This window comes from Rhinopithecus roxellana, chromosome 10 (genome assembly GCF_007565055.1).
Source record: "Rhinopithecus roxellana isolate Shanxi Qingling chromosome 10, ASM756505v1, whole genome shotgun sequence".
Classification (NCBI taxonomy): Eukaryota; Metazoa; Chordata; class Mammalia; order Primates; family Cercopithecidae; genus Rhinopithecus; species Rhinopithecus roxellana.
The window spans coordinates 4950782-4967163 of NC_044558.1; the positions used below are offsets into that span (position 1 = coordinate 4950782).

At 46.4% G+C, this 16382-nt stretch overlaps 1 protein-coding gene across 1 annotated transcript in view; it reads right to left on the bottom strand.

Annotated features, from left to right (window-relative positions):
- Nucleotides 1-5190: 5190 nt before the first annotated feature.
- CCND2 (cyclin D2) overlaps nt 5191-16382 on the bottom strand; it is a 31854-nt gene continuing 20662 nt past the window's right edge. Inside the window, exon 5 of the mRNA XM_010359145.2 lies at nt 5191-10701. Within this exon, the coding sequence (XP_010357447.1) occupies nt 10552-10701 (150 nt within the window). The 3' untranslated portion in view covers nt 5191-10551. The remainder of the gene's footprint in view (nt 10702-16382) is intronic.

Genomic DNA, 16382 nt, shown 5'->3' on the forward strand with positions numbered 1-16382 from the left:
CCTTCCAACTCACGCTGGGCTAAAAGTCTCACTCAGCTCAATGCTCAGTAAGCAAACTATGGATCAATAAAGTAGCCCAATGTAGCAGAAGATGCATGATACTTGAATTCAGACACATCTGGGATCCAGTCCTAGCCTCTCTGTGTGATGAGCCGAGTGAGCCATGTGATCCTTCGTCCACTTAGCTACAAAACAAGGTACCAAACTCACCAGCGAGTTATAACAGGATTATAGGAGAGACTTGGGGAAAGCTCTTTTGAAACTACAGAACCCCGTTTCACAGATGAAGAAACTGAGTCACTGAGTTTACTATGAGTTACTGGGTGGCTCAGTAACAAGCCCAAGGTTACGAAGCGAGTGGGTGGCCGGGTGGGCATTCCAGAGCAGAGCATAGAGCACTTGTATTCTAGGCCAGCCACCAAGTAGCAGTTGTCTTTTTATCTGTCTTTAGCCTTTGAGATCAAGAAGAGCAGAGGTCTCCTCCCTGGAAAAGCAAGTACTGAAGACACGTTTGTTGAATGAGGAGTCTCATAAGGAGTACCAGGCTTGTACCAAGCCCTCATCTGTTGAATAAACGAGCAGTGCCCAGGAGCCCTGTGTGGGAAGAGGGTGACGAAGAGTAACGATTTTCAGTGAATGGATTGACCGAAACATATCCACAGAGATTTGCACTTTTTCAACACATCTAGAAACCTCACAGGTTTGTCTTCTCATGGAATCTCCATGGTGCCAGGAGCACTAAAAATGACTCTCTGGACAAACAAAAGCAGGAAAAGCTATCTGGACACAGTGGCTCACACCGGTAACCCAGCACTTTGGGGGGCTGAGGTGGGAAGGATCTTTTGAACCCAGAGTTTGACAGCAGCCAGGGCAACATAGTGAGACCGTTTCTATAAAAACATTTTTTAAACAATTCAGACGTGGTGGTGCATGCCTGTGGTCCCAGCTACTTGGGAGGCTGAGGTGGAAGGATGACTTGAGCCTGGGAAGTTGAGGCTACAGTGAGTTGTGATCACGCCACTGCCCTCTAGCCTCAGAGACAAAGGAAGACCGTATCTCCAGAAACAAAACAAAAGAAAACCACAAAACAAAAAGCAGATCTTTACCCACCCCAGCTTATTTGGGCCTACCTGCAGACCTGGGCTTGGGGCTGAATGTTGGGATCTCAAAGGAATTTCAAAAATCTGGCCCAGCCCCGGGATAATCTGGTAACTAAAAACTCATAAAGACATAAAGAGATCTTAATGCTTAATGAGGCGTTAAGGTCTTTCTTTATCTGAGGAGAGGTTATGGTCCACAAACCGAAGGGAGCATTCCAGGTCTGTTTGTGGTGGAGAGGGTTGGAGGAGGATGACTCCACTTGGGAGTCCTCCTTACTGGGTCCTCCTTCCTGGCCAGGGAGGTAAAACAGACACAGATTAGGCTGCAGAGCTGTAAGCCCTAAGCGGACTGGCAGGCGCTGTAAGAGAGAGCAGCGGGTTCAGTGGGTTGTGGGGTGGGCAGGGGGTAGAGAATGGGGACCGGTCACACTCAGCTGCAGTCCTCGCGGCCTCACAGGCCTGTGGTTGCCAGGACTTAAATTTCCCAAGAGTCGTTAAAATCCTGACTTTTATGTGAAAGCTCTCATCTTGTATTGGCAAGTAAATCCAAGACAATTTCAATCACTGTGGGAGTCAAGCTAATTATGTCTGCAGGCTGGATTTGGTCTGTAAGCTGCCAGTGTGTCATCTCTGGATTAGTCACTGAAAAGAGTCAGGAAAGGTGATGAATCAGCACCAGCCACCCCAGATGGAGTCATGATGCGGCGGTAGTGAGAGAACCAGGTGAGGGAACTGCGCCAGGTGCGGAGGGGAAAGGCCTGACGTTCCTTCCCCAGGCTGCCCCGGGGAGATGGCCGAGGCGGGGTGCTGCTCCTACTGTCTTTATTTTTTTTTTTTTTTTAGAACTTATCACAAAACTAACTTTATTATATTTTTCCCAGTTCGATTTTTTTGTTAAACATCTTCACTGTCCCAGTGACTTCTGGTTCTTATTTTCTTGACGCACACAATGTCCTCAGCCTTCTTTGGATTTTCTGCACACCTTTTGACACTCCGCGTTACTCTCTGCGCAGATTCGCTCTCCAAAGTGCTTGCTCCTACTGTCTGCTGGAGGGAGGTGTTCCCTTCCCTGTAGGGCAGAGCCATCCTACACCTGGCTGGCTCTGGGTTTGTGAGGGATCCTGTCTGTGGCATTAGTACCACCTAGTGGACTTCGCAGGAAGAACTGTATGTTGAAACCATGTGGACAGTCTTTTATTTACCAGAGTGGTGGTGGTGAGAGCAGCAGAACGCCCAGGGCCCAAGCAAGTCAGCCTGAAAGAGACCATAATAATGAATAAACTCAAAGCTTCAGGGGGGATAATAAGACAGAGGCAGGGGAGCTGGTCTTGCTGCTTTCTCAGGCCACCCAGTTGTTTGACTGAGCCTGTGGTCCAAGCGGATGCAATCCGCCCCTCCAGCATGGGGAGGCCCCCAAAGCCCAAAGACAAGGAAAGCCCCCAGTCATATTGAAACTTCCAGCCTTCTTTCTCTTTTTTTTTTTTTTTTTTTGAGACGAAGTGTCGCTTTGTCACCCAGGCTGGAGTGCTGTGGCCGGATCTCAGCTCATTGCAAGCTCCGCCTCCCGGGTTCATGCCATTCTCCTGCCTCAGCCTCCCGGGTAGCTGGGACTACAGGCGCCCGCCACCTCGCCCGGCTAGTTTTTTGTAGCTTTTAGTAGAGACGGGGTTTCACCACGTTAGCCAGGATGGTCTCGATCTCCTGACCTTGTGATCCGCCCGTCTCGGCCTCCCAAAGTGCTGAGATTACAGGCTTGAGCCACCGCGCCCGGCCCCAGCCTTCTTTCTTTAAGCCTCATGAGAAATTAGGTGGGTGGTAATCCCAAATCAATGTTTGTGACTGTGCTTATCCTGTGTCACAAGCGTAACATCTGCGTTTATAGTGTTTAAAATCTATTAAATTGTGTGTGCTCTTCAAGCCACCTATTTGAATATTTTCCCTTCATTTAAAAAAAAAATTACTTCCCATCCCTTTTATTTTTGGAAAAGGTCACACTCTGTTTCCAAACTATGCTGACCCACACGAACTTCCTAACAAAAGCGTTTTCCTAAAACTCACTTGCTTGACGAAACCTGTTCCTCTGAAAGGGTCCCTCCCACACCTTAGCATGGATTTCCCCCCCAGATTCATCTGCATTTGCTGCTATTTCTCTCTGCAATTTCATAGGCCTGTGTGTCCTGTGTTTTTCTGTGCTTTTCCTTAAAGGCTCAGCACAGGCCCCACATATACATCAGCTGTGAGTATTGGGCTTATCTTGATACTCTGACTCTCCCTACTCTGTCCACAGCATTTTTGCTCTTGCTGTAATTGCTAGCAGAACAGGGAAGAAGTAATCTGGTGTAATATTCAGCTTTTGAGTAGTTGCTTCATGTCAGTATTTTGACAATAATTACTGCTAAGCCAACTGGGAAGGTGAATTTTGGTGATACCTCTGCATATGGAATAAAAGCTCCAGATCTCAGAAAGTCGTTAGAGATACCAAAGCATTCCCTTGAACACACACAGAAGATTGGGGATTTCCAGGTCTTCATTGCATTTTTAACTGCCACTTTCAGGAAAGGCACTTTCAAGTCTGAGATTTTCCAGTTATAAGATGATGTGGGTCTGAAAGAGCGTAGGTGGGGCAGTCAGATTTATCACTGCTCTGCTGTGTGCTTCATCTGCTCTTCCCACCCTTAAAACATCCATTGCTCAGAATGGAGGAAGCCCAGCAGCGTTGCTGGGTGGCATTTGGGAGAGGGAGTGGAGTTGTCATGCTACAAACAAATATAGCACTGATCCTACAGAGCAAAGATGGGGAAGGGGAGGGAGAGGAACCCAGTTGGACATTATGTCATGCCGAAGAGAATTCCAAGGATGGTTAAGAATGGCAACCAGAGGCCCTTGAAACTCCCAAGAGGCCAGCAGACTTCACTAGGCAAAAACCCAAGAAAAAAGTTACCCCCATGTGTCTCTAAGAATGGTGGATGTCAAGGAGAATAGGAACAAAGGGGAATTTCTAGGATCCTTGTAAGTTTAAAAGTGCTATTAAGTGAAGTTACTTGAGATCAGCAGGGAATATCTTAATCTGGACTTCCCCAATGGCCAGTTTTAAATCTTGTTTACAACTCAGGTCAGAACTAAAATGGAAAACAGCCTTCGATGACTTTCAGAGACAGGGAACTTCGGAGAAAATGAATTTTATAGTAACATCAAAATGTCTATTTTAGCTTGTGCAACAAAGGGAAACCCCCTCTGTACTAAAAATTTTTAAAAATTAACTGGGCATGGTGGTGCGCATCTGTAATCCCAGTTACTTGTGAGGCTGAGGCAGGAGGATTGCCTGAGCCCAGGAGTTTGAGGCTGCAGCAAGCTGGGATTGTGCCATTGCACTCCAGCCTGGGGGCAGAGCAAGACCCTGTTTCAAAAAAAAAAAAAAAAAAGTTCATTAGGCCCTTGCCTTCTGCACACCCATCACTCTTAGGAAAGAAGCTGGTTTGAGCTAAGGTCCAAGAGCAGCTAGGCCTAGGGCCTGGCAATTCATTTCAGCAGTACTAAGACGGTCACATCCCATTCCCAGGCTCTGCTTCTCCAGACTCCACCAAGTGTAGCTGTGGCCTGTGTCTCAAGACGAGTGGTGCAGGAAGGATCAGAAATCAGGTGGGAGCCACTAAGAATAGCAGGCAGGAGCCAGGAAAGCTGCAGGGGCAGGGTTCCCGAGACTCCCTACAATCTGGAGATGGTACTGTAGGCTTCTGGTACCTCTCATGCCAGGAGATGCTTCCTCACAGCCCAGAATGAGTAGCTGGCAACAATCAGGGGCTGTCCTCTGAGGACCAATCATAGTGTCTGTGATGGACCAACCTTCTGAAGGTGGGCTGAGGCTTCTAGCTTATAAGCCGGCTGCATGGGCAACCCCGTCCCCTAGCAATGTCAACAATGCCTTGTGCTGCCATAACCCAGAGGCACGTGTAGATTCTATTCCAGGTTCGAATGTGTCTTTCATGCCACTGCCAATTGTTGCAGCAGCATAAAACAGTTCTGACATGAGACAAGTGTATTCCATTCCGACGACTGCTGGTTGATAAGTAAGTCAAAAAAGGCCAGATAATTTAGGTCAAGGTGAGTTTATTGTCCAAATAGCATAACCTAATTGCATTCAAAACCATTTTCAAATCCATCTTTAAACTAGTCAGAAAACAGGTTATTATTTTTTTAAATCACTTAACACTGAACAGATAAGACCTCTTAAAAGGCAGCTGACTATATCATGTCACCATCATAGCCAATGCAACATTTTTGCCATACTTCCTAAACACCTTTTCGCGTACACTGATCATGCTACTTTAGCACTTTCTAACATCCTGACCAAATAGACACCCACACCTCTTATAGAGTACACTGTGAGAGAATAACATGGACTTGATATGGCATCACACTTGTTTCAAAGCAAAAAAAAAAAAAAAAAAAAAAAGTAAAAAAGAAAAAGAAAAGAAAAAATAAAAGTCCAAGACAAGAAACTATAACTGAGAGAGAGGAGAGAGAGAGATCTGAGGTACATGATATAAGGGTAATGAACATAATGGAAAAAATCCAATGGCCCGGTGATTTGCTGGGGATATAAGAGTTGGCCAGCAGTAAGAACTAAACCAATTAAAAGTAAAAATAGAAACTTTGCTTTTCAAGGACAGGCACCTGTCAAAAGACATTGGATACTGTAATGGCTACAGTCAGTAAGGCACTTTATTTCCCCAAAGTAGGCTGCAGGCGAAGGGATGCAGGCTGCAGCGACAGCATGCACGTACACATTTGCTGATGGCTTCTTAAAACCTGAGCCGAGAATAGGGTCTGATAGCCCAGCCAAGTTGAAAAGCAGACACACACGAATGTAGTATCGTTGTGCCTGAAATGACCATTCTGGGTTGTTTAGAATCCAGAATCATCAAAAGCCATGCGGTATGAGGAAGTCATAAACGTCCTCTTGAATCTTCTTACCCCATTTTGCACAAATGGATGGCTGCATGAACAGCTCTTGTAAATTGCTCTGAGTTCACACCAATAGAAACCTGCACTCATTCTATAGCTACAGAGGGTTTGCTGGCTTAAGGGGACTTTATCGTCTCAGCATTAATTTTCCTTTTAAAGCTATTCTCAAGGTTGGACTGTCTCAGAGATAAACAAAGAGGAATCCTTTTGGCTTAGAAGCCAACTGGCTTACTCAGACTTCCTCCCCTTCCCACCTCCAATTCCCACACTACCCATATTATCTTCTTGAACTAGAAAATCAATTATTTACATGACATAAGGTGCAAGTCTATTTCTTCTCCCAGCCCTGTCCCCTGTGGCCCGTGGAGAGAAAATTCCCCTGCCCCTCTTTGAGAGTCATCTGATCCTGCCTAATGTTCTTAACCTTTCAGTCCCAGAGCTCCCAGGGCACAGTCTGGAGAGGCCCTAGAGGTGCTAGACAGCAGGAAAGCGCAGCTCCGTCTGAAGAGTTGCCCATCCTGCTAGCAAAAGGATGCAGTGTGATGCTGTCAGGGTTGTCTTCTCCTCTGGCTTTGTCACTGAAGCCATGTGTGCCCCTGACCTGGCTGATAAGAGGCAGAACAGAGCCTCCAGTACAGAGCACATAGACCAAGGGTGACCCAGTAGTAAGGCATGCTGTGCTCTCCAGTGGGGTCCCGAGGCAGTTCAAAGTAAAGCCTCCTGGAAGAGCGGCCCCTTCTTCAAGGAGCTCGCCTCTCAGCGCGCATGGGGTGTTCTGCGGAGGGAACTGCCCTTGGCTTTCTCCTGCAGGCTTCTTGGCTGTTATGGACCTGCACGGAGTTTAATTATGCTTAGCATATATTTTTGGCATACTAGGATTTCTTCCCCCTAGGATTTGGCCAAAAGAGGGGAAGGATCAAAATTTGGCAGGCTGGGGGAACTCGGCCCCCACTGATGGAGAAAAAAACAAACAGATGGAAGTAAAGACGAGACAGAAACACAACAAGGTAGAAAAAGACCAGGATAATTTGGAACCCCTTTAGTGGGAGGTAAGAAAAAGAAGAGAAAAGAACAACAACAACAAAAAAGAGCAAGTTCAAATCCACAGCAGGAGAGCCCCTCTGGAACAAAACTCCTACCAAAGAGACTGAGATCCAAGGAGAGGGCAGAATCCAGGATTCCTTCTTTTGTTCAAGCAGGAGCAGGCAGAAAAGCCTAACAACCCCCTACTTTCCCATCAGCAGCCCCACACCCATCATCACACAAAGCCCCAGGGATGGGAAAGAGAGAAGCTAGAAGGCCCCAGGGGCCTCGGGACTACAGGCAGAGCAGAAAGTTACAGACTGTAAGTAGAGTCGGGTAGGCCTGTGCCTTTCCTTATTTGTCCGGTTCTTTCATTTGCTGCTTCTGTTTAAGCTCAAGGGTCAGTCGCCGTGAAATGAATTTGCACCTCAGTTTCTCTTCAGGCTCCAAGGTTCCCAAGAACTCCGCCTTCCCCATTCTGTGGGACTCCTTGGGGCCCAGGAGAGTGTGCTGATCAAAGCCGGCTCTTGAGAAAACTCTGGCTAGCTAACTTGCTGGCTGCTCCACTTTCCTCTCCAAAATTTCCGAATTCGCGACCCATGGTCCCACCAGAAAGCCCCTAGAATTTTAGGGTCATGCTAACTCACAAAGCCCTGAACCCTTCTAAACACACTTCCCAGGAGACTGACTCATCTGGAATTTCACCTCTGTAGAAAAGCAGCCTCTTCACCTCCCTTCAACTATCATCCCATACTTATCTGACCTATTTTTCTTACCCTGCCAATTCAGTGTGATTGAAAACCTGACCGTTTAGTACCGCTTAGCAGAGGACCTGGGCTTGCATAGTGCTTGCCTGCGTAGTTGGAGACAGAGGAGGGAGAAGGAAGCACCGTCAACGCTGTTTGCTGCTTGCTGCAGATTCAGCTACTCGCAGATTCAGACCTAGAAAACCCACAGAGATGATCCTAAACTCAAGGTGTCCGTGCCAGGGGAGGGGAAAGACGGAAGGAAAAACTTCAAGATGAAAGGGCCGTTTGCACACGAAGCCCTGCTTTTGAAAAAGCTGCAAGATGAGGATCTCCAAACAGCCTGCTGGAATTCTTTTTAGTCTGTTTCCTGATACCTGGTACCTAAGTGCAAATTACGACATCTGAGTCTACTGCATACATGTTTGTACTGAACGTCTGCCTTGAAGGGGAGGGAGGATCCCTTGGTTCCATGTATTTTTTCCATCATGATGAGGATACCGGGGTCTAAATGGGAGCCCGATGGCCTCCATAACCAAAAAGGTCCCTGGGAGAGGGACCACCCTGCCTTCCACCTGAGAGGGAGTCAGCCCTGCTCACACTGCTTCTGTATTCCTCACGTGAATGGGCTCCAAGCAGAAACTGTGCGGTTGTGAGGTATTATGAAAACAAAAGCGTGAATCATTGTCTTTTGTAGTTATTGATTTTGTCCAGTAAACCTGAGGTAAAGAATACTCCGTCTTTGAAGAATGTGACCAGAGGAAAAAAAAAAAAAAAAAAAAAAAAGGAAAAAACCACCACCATGAATACGCTACCAGAAAAAAACAAACTACGGAAGGGCTTTTCCAGGATGAAGAACTCATGTCTCAACCATCTACTTCAGGACTTGGGATTTAAGCAGTAAAATAATATATTATAAAAATGTTTATAAAATAGCAGCACACTCTGTGAAACATTACAGCTAGGTACTGTCAATGTGAATAACGATGGATGATTTTAGCTTCTTAGCAGCGCAAAAAAAAAAAAAAAGAAAGAAAAAAAACCAAACTGAACAAAACAAAATGAAAGAGTAAGAGACCCTTAGATCATTTTCCTTCTTCAACCCTCATACTACGAAACAAGGCAGAATCCGTGTCTCAAATAATTCTTCAAATAGCCCTGTTCTGATTTTTCTTTTTCACTTAAAAAGGCAAATATTTTAACAAATAGCTTCATTACCTGTCAATTACAATTGTGCAAAAAAAAAAAAAAAAGTTGTTGCTCCAACCTCTTTGCTAACTGAATGCCTCTAAGAAGTGGAGAGGAGAAAAATTCAAGTACGCTGAATACAACTTTGCAATAAAATTAACAACAACAATAAAAAAAAAAAACGGAAAAGGGAACAAAATGCCACACCCTGATATCAGTTCAGCCATCTATCTTTGCACCAGCAATAACTTTTCTTTCCATGTCCAAAGGAGAAGTATAGAGATGGGAATTAAGATCCTTCTGTGCCATCAGAATGGTAACAGATTTTAGTTTACAGGCTTTTCTGAGGAATGTTGTGATGGGAATGTCAGTAGGAAGCAGTGTCTCTTGGGTCCTGGTAGGAACACCAGAACTGTGTACCAAAGAATGTCAGATACCAGAAGCGAAGAGTAACCCAGACTGGGGGCAGGAAGGGAGGGGGCAAAAGAGAAGAGGGGAGGAGTATTCAGCATGACTTGCATAAACCATCCCATCTATCGCTCGGGAACAATTTTTCAAAGTGCTTTTCGAATGGAATGGTTTATGACAATGCTAAACGGTGAACCAGACATGCCAATCAGCACCAAAAATTCGTTTTTTTCTAAGAAGAAATGCCAAGACCACATTACCCTTTTAAATACAACAACAGAAAGGATTCCATTCTGGATCCCACCCTTGGTCTCCATCTGCCTCCGTTTCATGTGAGTTTTGGTGACGGCCCATAGCTACATTTCCCCATTAGGCAGCAATACGGTGGTGTCTGCAATGAACTGCATTTGGAAGAAGAAGCAGGATGTCACAGAACATGAAACCCAGGAGCCAATCACCTGTGTCCAACTGGCAAAATAAAACATCTTTTTTAGGTAGCAGCTACTGTAGACAGCAAGAGGACGTTAATGTAGAGATCCAACCACACTCCTGACTTAGTAACAGGTGGCTGAGAGCAAAGGTGCTTCTCCATCCCAAATGGTTCAATCATGTTGAGAGATTGTTTTGTACTCCTTCCCCATCATGTCCCTCCTTATTTCAATTCCTTCTTGAGTTCATTGCTTTGCAATCTAATCATGCCATAAATGGCGTACACAGTTCCTTGAAATTACACTACAAGGGGGTGTATGTGCTAGCTCATAACATGAAAAAAAAAGTCCCCTCTAATTTGTTCCCATATTGCAGGCATACATATTCTCTAACTACTCTGCAGGTTTTCCTGTAAGCATTTTACTATTACTTTTACATAATCAAACAATAACTGTTCGCATATACAAGGGATTCCCTTATGCTGTACTTCAAATAGGCACCAAATGCTCTTTATTATTCCGTTTTTATAGGACTTTTTTCTCTCACTTCTAAAAGATCTTTAAATATGATCTAGGTGGGGGCAGAATTTTTTTTTAAGTTTCACCCTAAAACACAAATAACAGAAACATAACCAGAAAGAAGGAGAGAGCAGATTATGGACGCGTCTCTCTCTTTCGGCCCAACTGGCATCCTCACAGGTCGATATCCCGTACGTCTGTAGGGGTGCTGGCTTGGTCCAGTTCATCCTCCGACTTGGATCCGTCGCGCTGGTCCTGACGGTACTGCTGCAGGCTGTGGAGGAGCACCGCCTCAATCTGCTCCTGGCAAGCTTTGAGACAATCCTAGAACAATGGTCCAGACCAGAGCTGTTAGCAAGAGAAACAGGACATAGAGCATCCTACCAAGAAAACATGCATAATCTAGCTTGCATAAGTCCATGCTAATTTCCAGTTGAAATAAATGTGAAGTAAAGGGGGGATGTTCTTCAAGTGCCAAGGAACCTCACTACTGTAGGTGGGGTCCATGGGCTGACAGCATCAGCACTACCCGCGAGCTCGCTGGAACCGCAGAATCTCAGTCAACCCAGGTCGAGCTCATCAGAACCTGCATTTTAGTGGAGCCCAGGTGATTGGTATTCTGCGAAGCACTGGCCTAAAAGACGGTCCACTTATGGATGCCTGGTAATCAAGGGGCCAACCAGATGCTTTCTGCCTGGGGAAGCTGGGAAGTGGCAGAGAAAAGGGGAAGGCTACTAGAGGTGCTATGACATTAGCAAACTCAGCCCTTGAAAACTAGGTAAGAAGGAAGCCAACAAACCAACGTACTGACCCTCATATAAACTGTAAATACATGTTCTCACTCTGTCCCCCAGGCTGGAGTGCAGTGGCGCATTCTCAGCTCACCGCAACCTCTGCCTCCCGGGTTCAAGTGATTCTCCTGCCTCAGCCTCCCAAGTAGCTGGGACTATAGGCGCCTGCCACCATGCCTGGCTAATTTTTGTATTTTTAGTACAGACGGGGTTTCACCATATTGGCCAGGCTGGTCTCGAACTCCTGACCTTGTGATCTGCCCGCCTTGGCCTCCCAAAGTGCTGGGATTACAGGCGTGAGTCACCGTGCCTCACTGTAAAGACTTAAAAAAGAAATCCCCAATTTTTTCTGCTTCTTTACCAGTTCCTTAACTCTCATAAAGATGTAATGCAAAATGTCTACAACATTCTGGACCCTTGAGCCGTCCAATCTGGGAATAAGCAAGAATATGCAGCATTGCTTTAGTTATCAGTCTATATTGTAGGGGAAATGGACAGCGTGTCTGCTCCAGGCAGGAGCTTCACTTAGGCAGGTGATATGCGATGCAATGATAAGTCACCGGTATCACTAGACAGGGACCATTGCTGGTGTTAGTAAGAGGGTGCGCACAGTAGAACAGGCATTTTCTAGCCTCTCTCCTCTGCAAAGGTGCCTCTGTGCACTCTCTTAAGAAGCACATACATAAGCAAAATATGTTAAATTGAACCTGTGTCTTTTCATGGTTTAATACAAACTCCCCTTTTGTTTCTTTCACTGTGCAATTCTCCCCACCCAGAGGTTTCTATTTTGCCAAGTCCAAAAGCCTTCTCTTTATTTCCCAAAGATCTAAAATACAGCTGGCCAGGCATATTGGTTCACGCCTGTAATCCCAGCACTCTGGGAGGCCGAGGCGGGAAGTTGAAACCAGTGCGACACCAGCCTGGACAACATAGCTAGTTCCCCATCTTTAAAAACAAACATAAATAAATGAAATAAAGCTGGAACTAACCACTAAGGAACAAAATTTCCACATCCCTCAAATGTTCCTTTCCTATATCTCGTCTATTCCACATTTCAGACTACAGCTTTCCATGAAAATTAAGATTAGGAACAACCACAAACTAAGAGACCAAAGGCAGAGACGAAATATCACCTGGAACAACGAGATGAGGAAGGGTGGTATTTGCTGCCCACCTACCATACTTGCAGGTGGCCCCCCAAGTTATTTAACTTTTCTTATCTCAGCATTTCCCCACAAAACACTCAGAGTAAAGGGCAACTGAGATGATATTGATATACGTGCAGTGCTAAGTGGAGATCGATAAATGATCATGATTATGTGTAACAATAAATTGGTCCTGGAACCTGGAAGAATCCCTCAGATTTATTTGAAATGAGGTATAGAATTGCGTTCAGTCAAGACTGGTGAAGTGTGTGTCAAGATTGTGTGTCTGGTTCTGGGGAGAGTGCTGAACATGACAGACGTGAACCAGGGGCAGGAGCCTCCAAGCCACCCTGAACAAGGCTGAAACGGAGTCAGGCACTGGCCTCCGGGACTTGCTAACACCTCTCAGACGTTCCTGTGGCATCTCCTGGTTACATCCCTTACCCTGTCCCACCTGCTGAGCTGAATGAATGATGAGAAATCGCTTGGGGCTCACCCGCCTCATCCCTGTACAGTGCTTCCCCAAGTTCTTCCCTCAAGGACCATGTGGCAGCGCTGTCCTCATACGTTGCCACTTGCTAGGTGGGAAAAGTTAAGGTATAATGTTCCTTTACTTTCTTTTTTCTTTTTTTTTTTTCTTGAGACAGAGTGTTGCTCTGTCACCCAGGCTGGAGTGCAATGGTGCGATCTCGGCTCACTGCAAGCTCCACCTCTCAGGTTCAAGTGATTCTCCTTCCTCAGCCTCCCGAGTAGCTGGGATTATAGGCACCAGCCACCGCGCCCAGCTAATGTTTGTATTTTTAGTTAAGATGGAATTTTACCAGATTAGCCAGGCTGGTTTCGGACTCCTGACCTCAGGTATCTGCCCGCCTTGGCCTCCAAAAGTACCGGGATTACAGGCCTAAGCCACTGAGCCCGGCCTAAAAGTATAATGTTTTTAGGGGCACTTGCATTTCAGTAGATGTGTGAAAACCTTAAATCCTTATAATCTAAAAAATTTAATATTAAATATAGAAACAAAATGAATGTGGGGGTTAAAGGCAAAAAGCGACTACGTCAAAACTACTGTGGAATGTCCCTTAGGAAGGTTCTACATCAGGGAGGAATGGCAAGTCTCATACCATCAGTTTTCCTTCTAAAGCTGGGATAGACACAGACAGGCCTTTCTCCATCTGAGCACCGCGTGAAGGAGTTCACTTAAATGCCGGAATCATCGTGGTGTGAGATACTCTCTCCACCGTACATGGGCAAGAGCTCAGATCCAGAACAGCAGCTTCCACCCCACATTCCATCTGTCCTCCCTCATCTCCTGTAGCCACTCACTGAGTGAAACGTTGGACCTAACAATCTAAATTCGTATTTTCTTCTTTCTCTGTTTTTGTTGTTGTTTTTTTTTCTTGCAAAGGAGAATCCATTGAATCCAGGAAGTTCATGTGTAATGTTCCTCCACTGTTGAGAAGCTGTCGAAGGGGATGTTTACAATTGTTTTTTTTCCAGGAGGCAGAGGAGCTAAATCAGAGTGCCTCCATACCATAGAGTCAGTGACTATAGACTTGTTTCCAACTGAATACCTGTCCATGGAAGACAAATCTTACCCAAAGCATAAGGCCTAAGAGCTTTTGTTATGTAAAGGAGATGGCAGGATTCTCAGCTGACTGAGGGACCGTGCACGCGCGTGTGCAGGTGCACACGAGGTATGGTAGACGATAGCTCTGAACCATTACTTTAAAAAGGAAATGCCCGTTAGGTATAGCAATGTGGTACCTTCAAAGAGGGTTTCGTATGACATAGCCCTTGGTGACTACTTTCCAAGTTGCGGTTCCTGTGGAAGACTTTGCTCCTCAACAAAAACGCTCTCGCCTCCCGCCCAATCCTGCCTTGCTCTCCTTCCTCACAGGCTGTATTCTGGCCCCCGGCAAGGTCATCTGGCTTAATGCATCTTCTACTGCAATATGGCCAACTTGGGACTCTATGGCCATCGGTCAATTAACCATGCCAGCGTGACCCTCCACATGGGGAGACCAGGCTCCAGAAAGCTAAAGACCTCGGTTTCAGGCCATGCACGTCTTCCCTTTGGGGTTCCCAGTGTCTCCACTTTTTCTGCTATTAGCCTTCCCTTCTAGCAGCCTGAGACCTTAAAGGAACAGTTCTGAGAAAACCCTACAGGAAGGACTGGGATGTCTGACTGTCACTTCCACTGGACTTTCAGAGCCACGGGACTTCAGGTGACATGTGCGTGCACAGTAGCGTTTATGTAAGTTCCAGCCAAGAATGAGTGCGCAGGCTGTCCCACACAAAACGGAGGAAGGTTTCATAGACAGACAAAACTGCATACTCTCTTTTCTTCAGTCGCATTTTGATTTCAATCCAAATCATCACTGACTTGACTACAGCCAGCTTTGTTTTGTTTTGTTTTTTGAGATGGAGTCTTACTGTCACTCAGGCTGGAGTGCAATGGTGAGATCTCGTCTCACTGCAACCTCCACCTCCCAGGTTCAAGCAATTCTCGTCTCAGCATCCAGAGTAGCTGGGATTATAGGCACACGCCACCATGCCCAGCTGATTTTTGTATTTTTTATAGAAACAGGGTTTCACCATATTGGTCAGGCTGGTCTCGAACTCCTGACCTCAGGTGATCCACCCGCCTTGGCCTCCCAAAGTGCTAGGATTACAGACATGAGCCACCACGCCCAGCCTGGCCAGCTCTTACTTGATGACCCCTCTGACTGGAAGATAAAAGGATGACCAAAGCAGGTACTCCATGGATTGAAGAATTCTGAACTCCCTTCCCCACCCTCTTCTAGACTTACCTTGTGGTAAAGCAGGACGCTAACCCTCTCTGCAGTCTCCGCCTAACCTTCCTTCAGGTTCCACTTCCATGAAACTTGACAATGATCAGCTCGACTTTCAACTACACAAATCCCTCATTCTAGCTCAGAAAAACTAAAAGGGCAAAAGCCTGTCTTGCGTATATGATGTTGAACACTCTACTCTCTGATGGTGGAGAGAGGACTTGGCCTCTCCCTTCCATGTGACAGAGCTCACGTCTTGCATACGAATACCTTTGTTTAGCATGGCAGGGGCCCTTTTTGGACTTGTGAAGGGCATATCAATTCTGTGTGCTGGTGGGAAGTGGAGGGAGAGGAGATTGTGCACTGATGCTGATACGTGCAACTGGACATGCCAACTCCACATCGCCTGGGTCTTGCCCAAAGCAGGAGGGCAGAAGAATGCATGGGATTGGGGGGTGGGGGTAGGCATGGGGGCAGCCACCTGGAGAGAGGAAGACCTCCACCTTAAATCCAACCAGGTTGCTTCTGTTAGAGGATCAAGCTGAGAGAAGAGTGGAGTTAGTGTTTCCAAAGGGGCTGGATTATAAGAAGACATACATAAACAATCACAGACGTGGACAATTTGGAGGTCTAAAGGGCCTTTGGAAATCAAGTAGCCAAATGCCCTCGTTTCCCAGCTAGGGAATGGAGCGTGGAGAGTTGACGTGGCTTGCCCCGCAGTGACCTCTGGCTAAAAGCTCAGACTGGCTTTAGAAAGGGCAAGCCTCCAATTTCAGAACTCCTTTTTTCCTATATACCTCAACTTCTAAGGTCTAAGTAAAGACATACAGACCAGAGACTCTCCAAGAAAGAGAGACATAGCCCAAGTGGCTGGAAAAACACGAAAGCGCCTCTAATCAAAAGATGTTGCACGCATGTAAAATGCGGCGGCTGTAGGACATCAGCTTTCCTGCAGCCTCCAAAGCACCAGCCATTGTGTTAAGATGCCCCAAATTAAGCTGATTAAAAGGGAAGCCATAATGCTCGTCTGTCAGCCTGGACAGGTGGTACCCTACTGCGCTGGAGGTCGGGCAGACCTCCAGCTTCCATGATGATAGGCCCCCTCCCTTGCCCCCTTCCCTCCTGGCTGCCCCCGCCCCCACGCCTGGAGCCCTGACAGCAGTGTTTGTGATCTTCAGCTCGTTACAAGGGCCTCTGACTTCCTCTGCTTGCTGGCTCAAGCTCTGCGCCCTGCACCCTCCTCTGCCTCCATGAATGGGCTGACGGAACTCCTACCA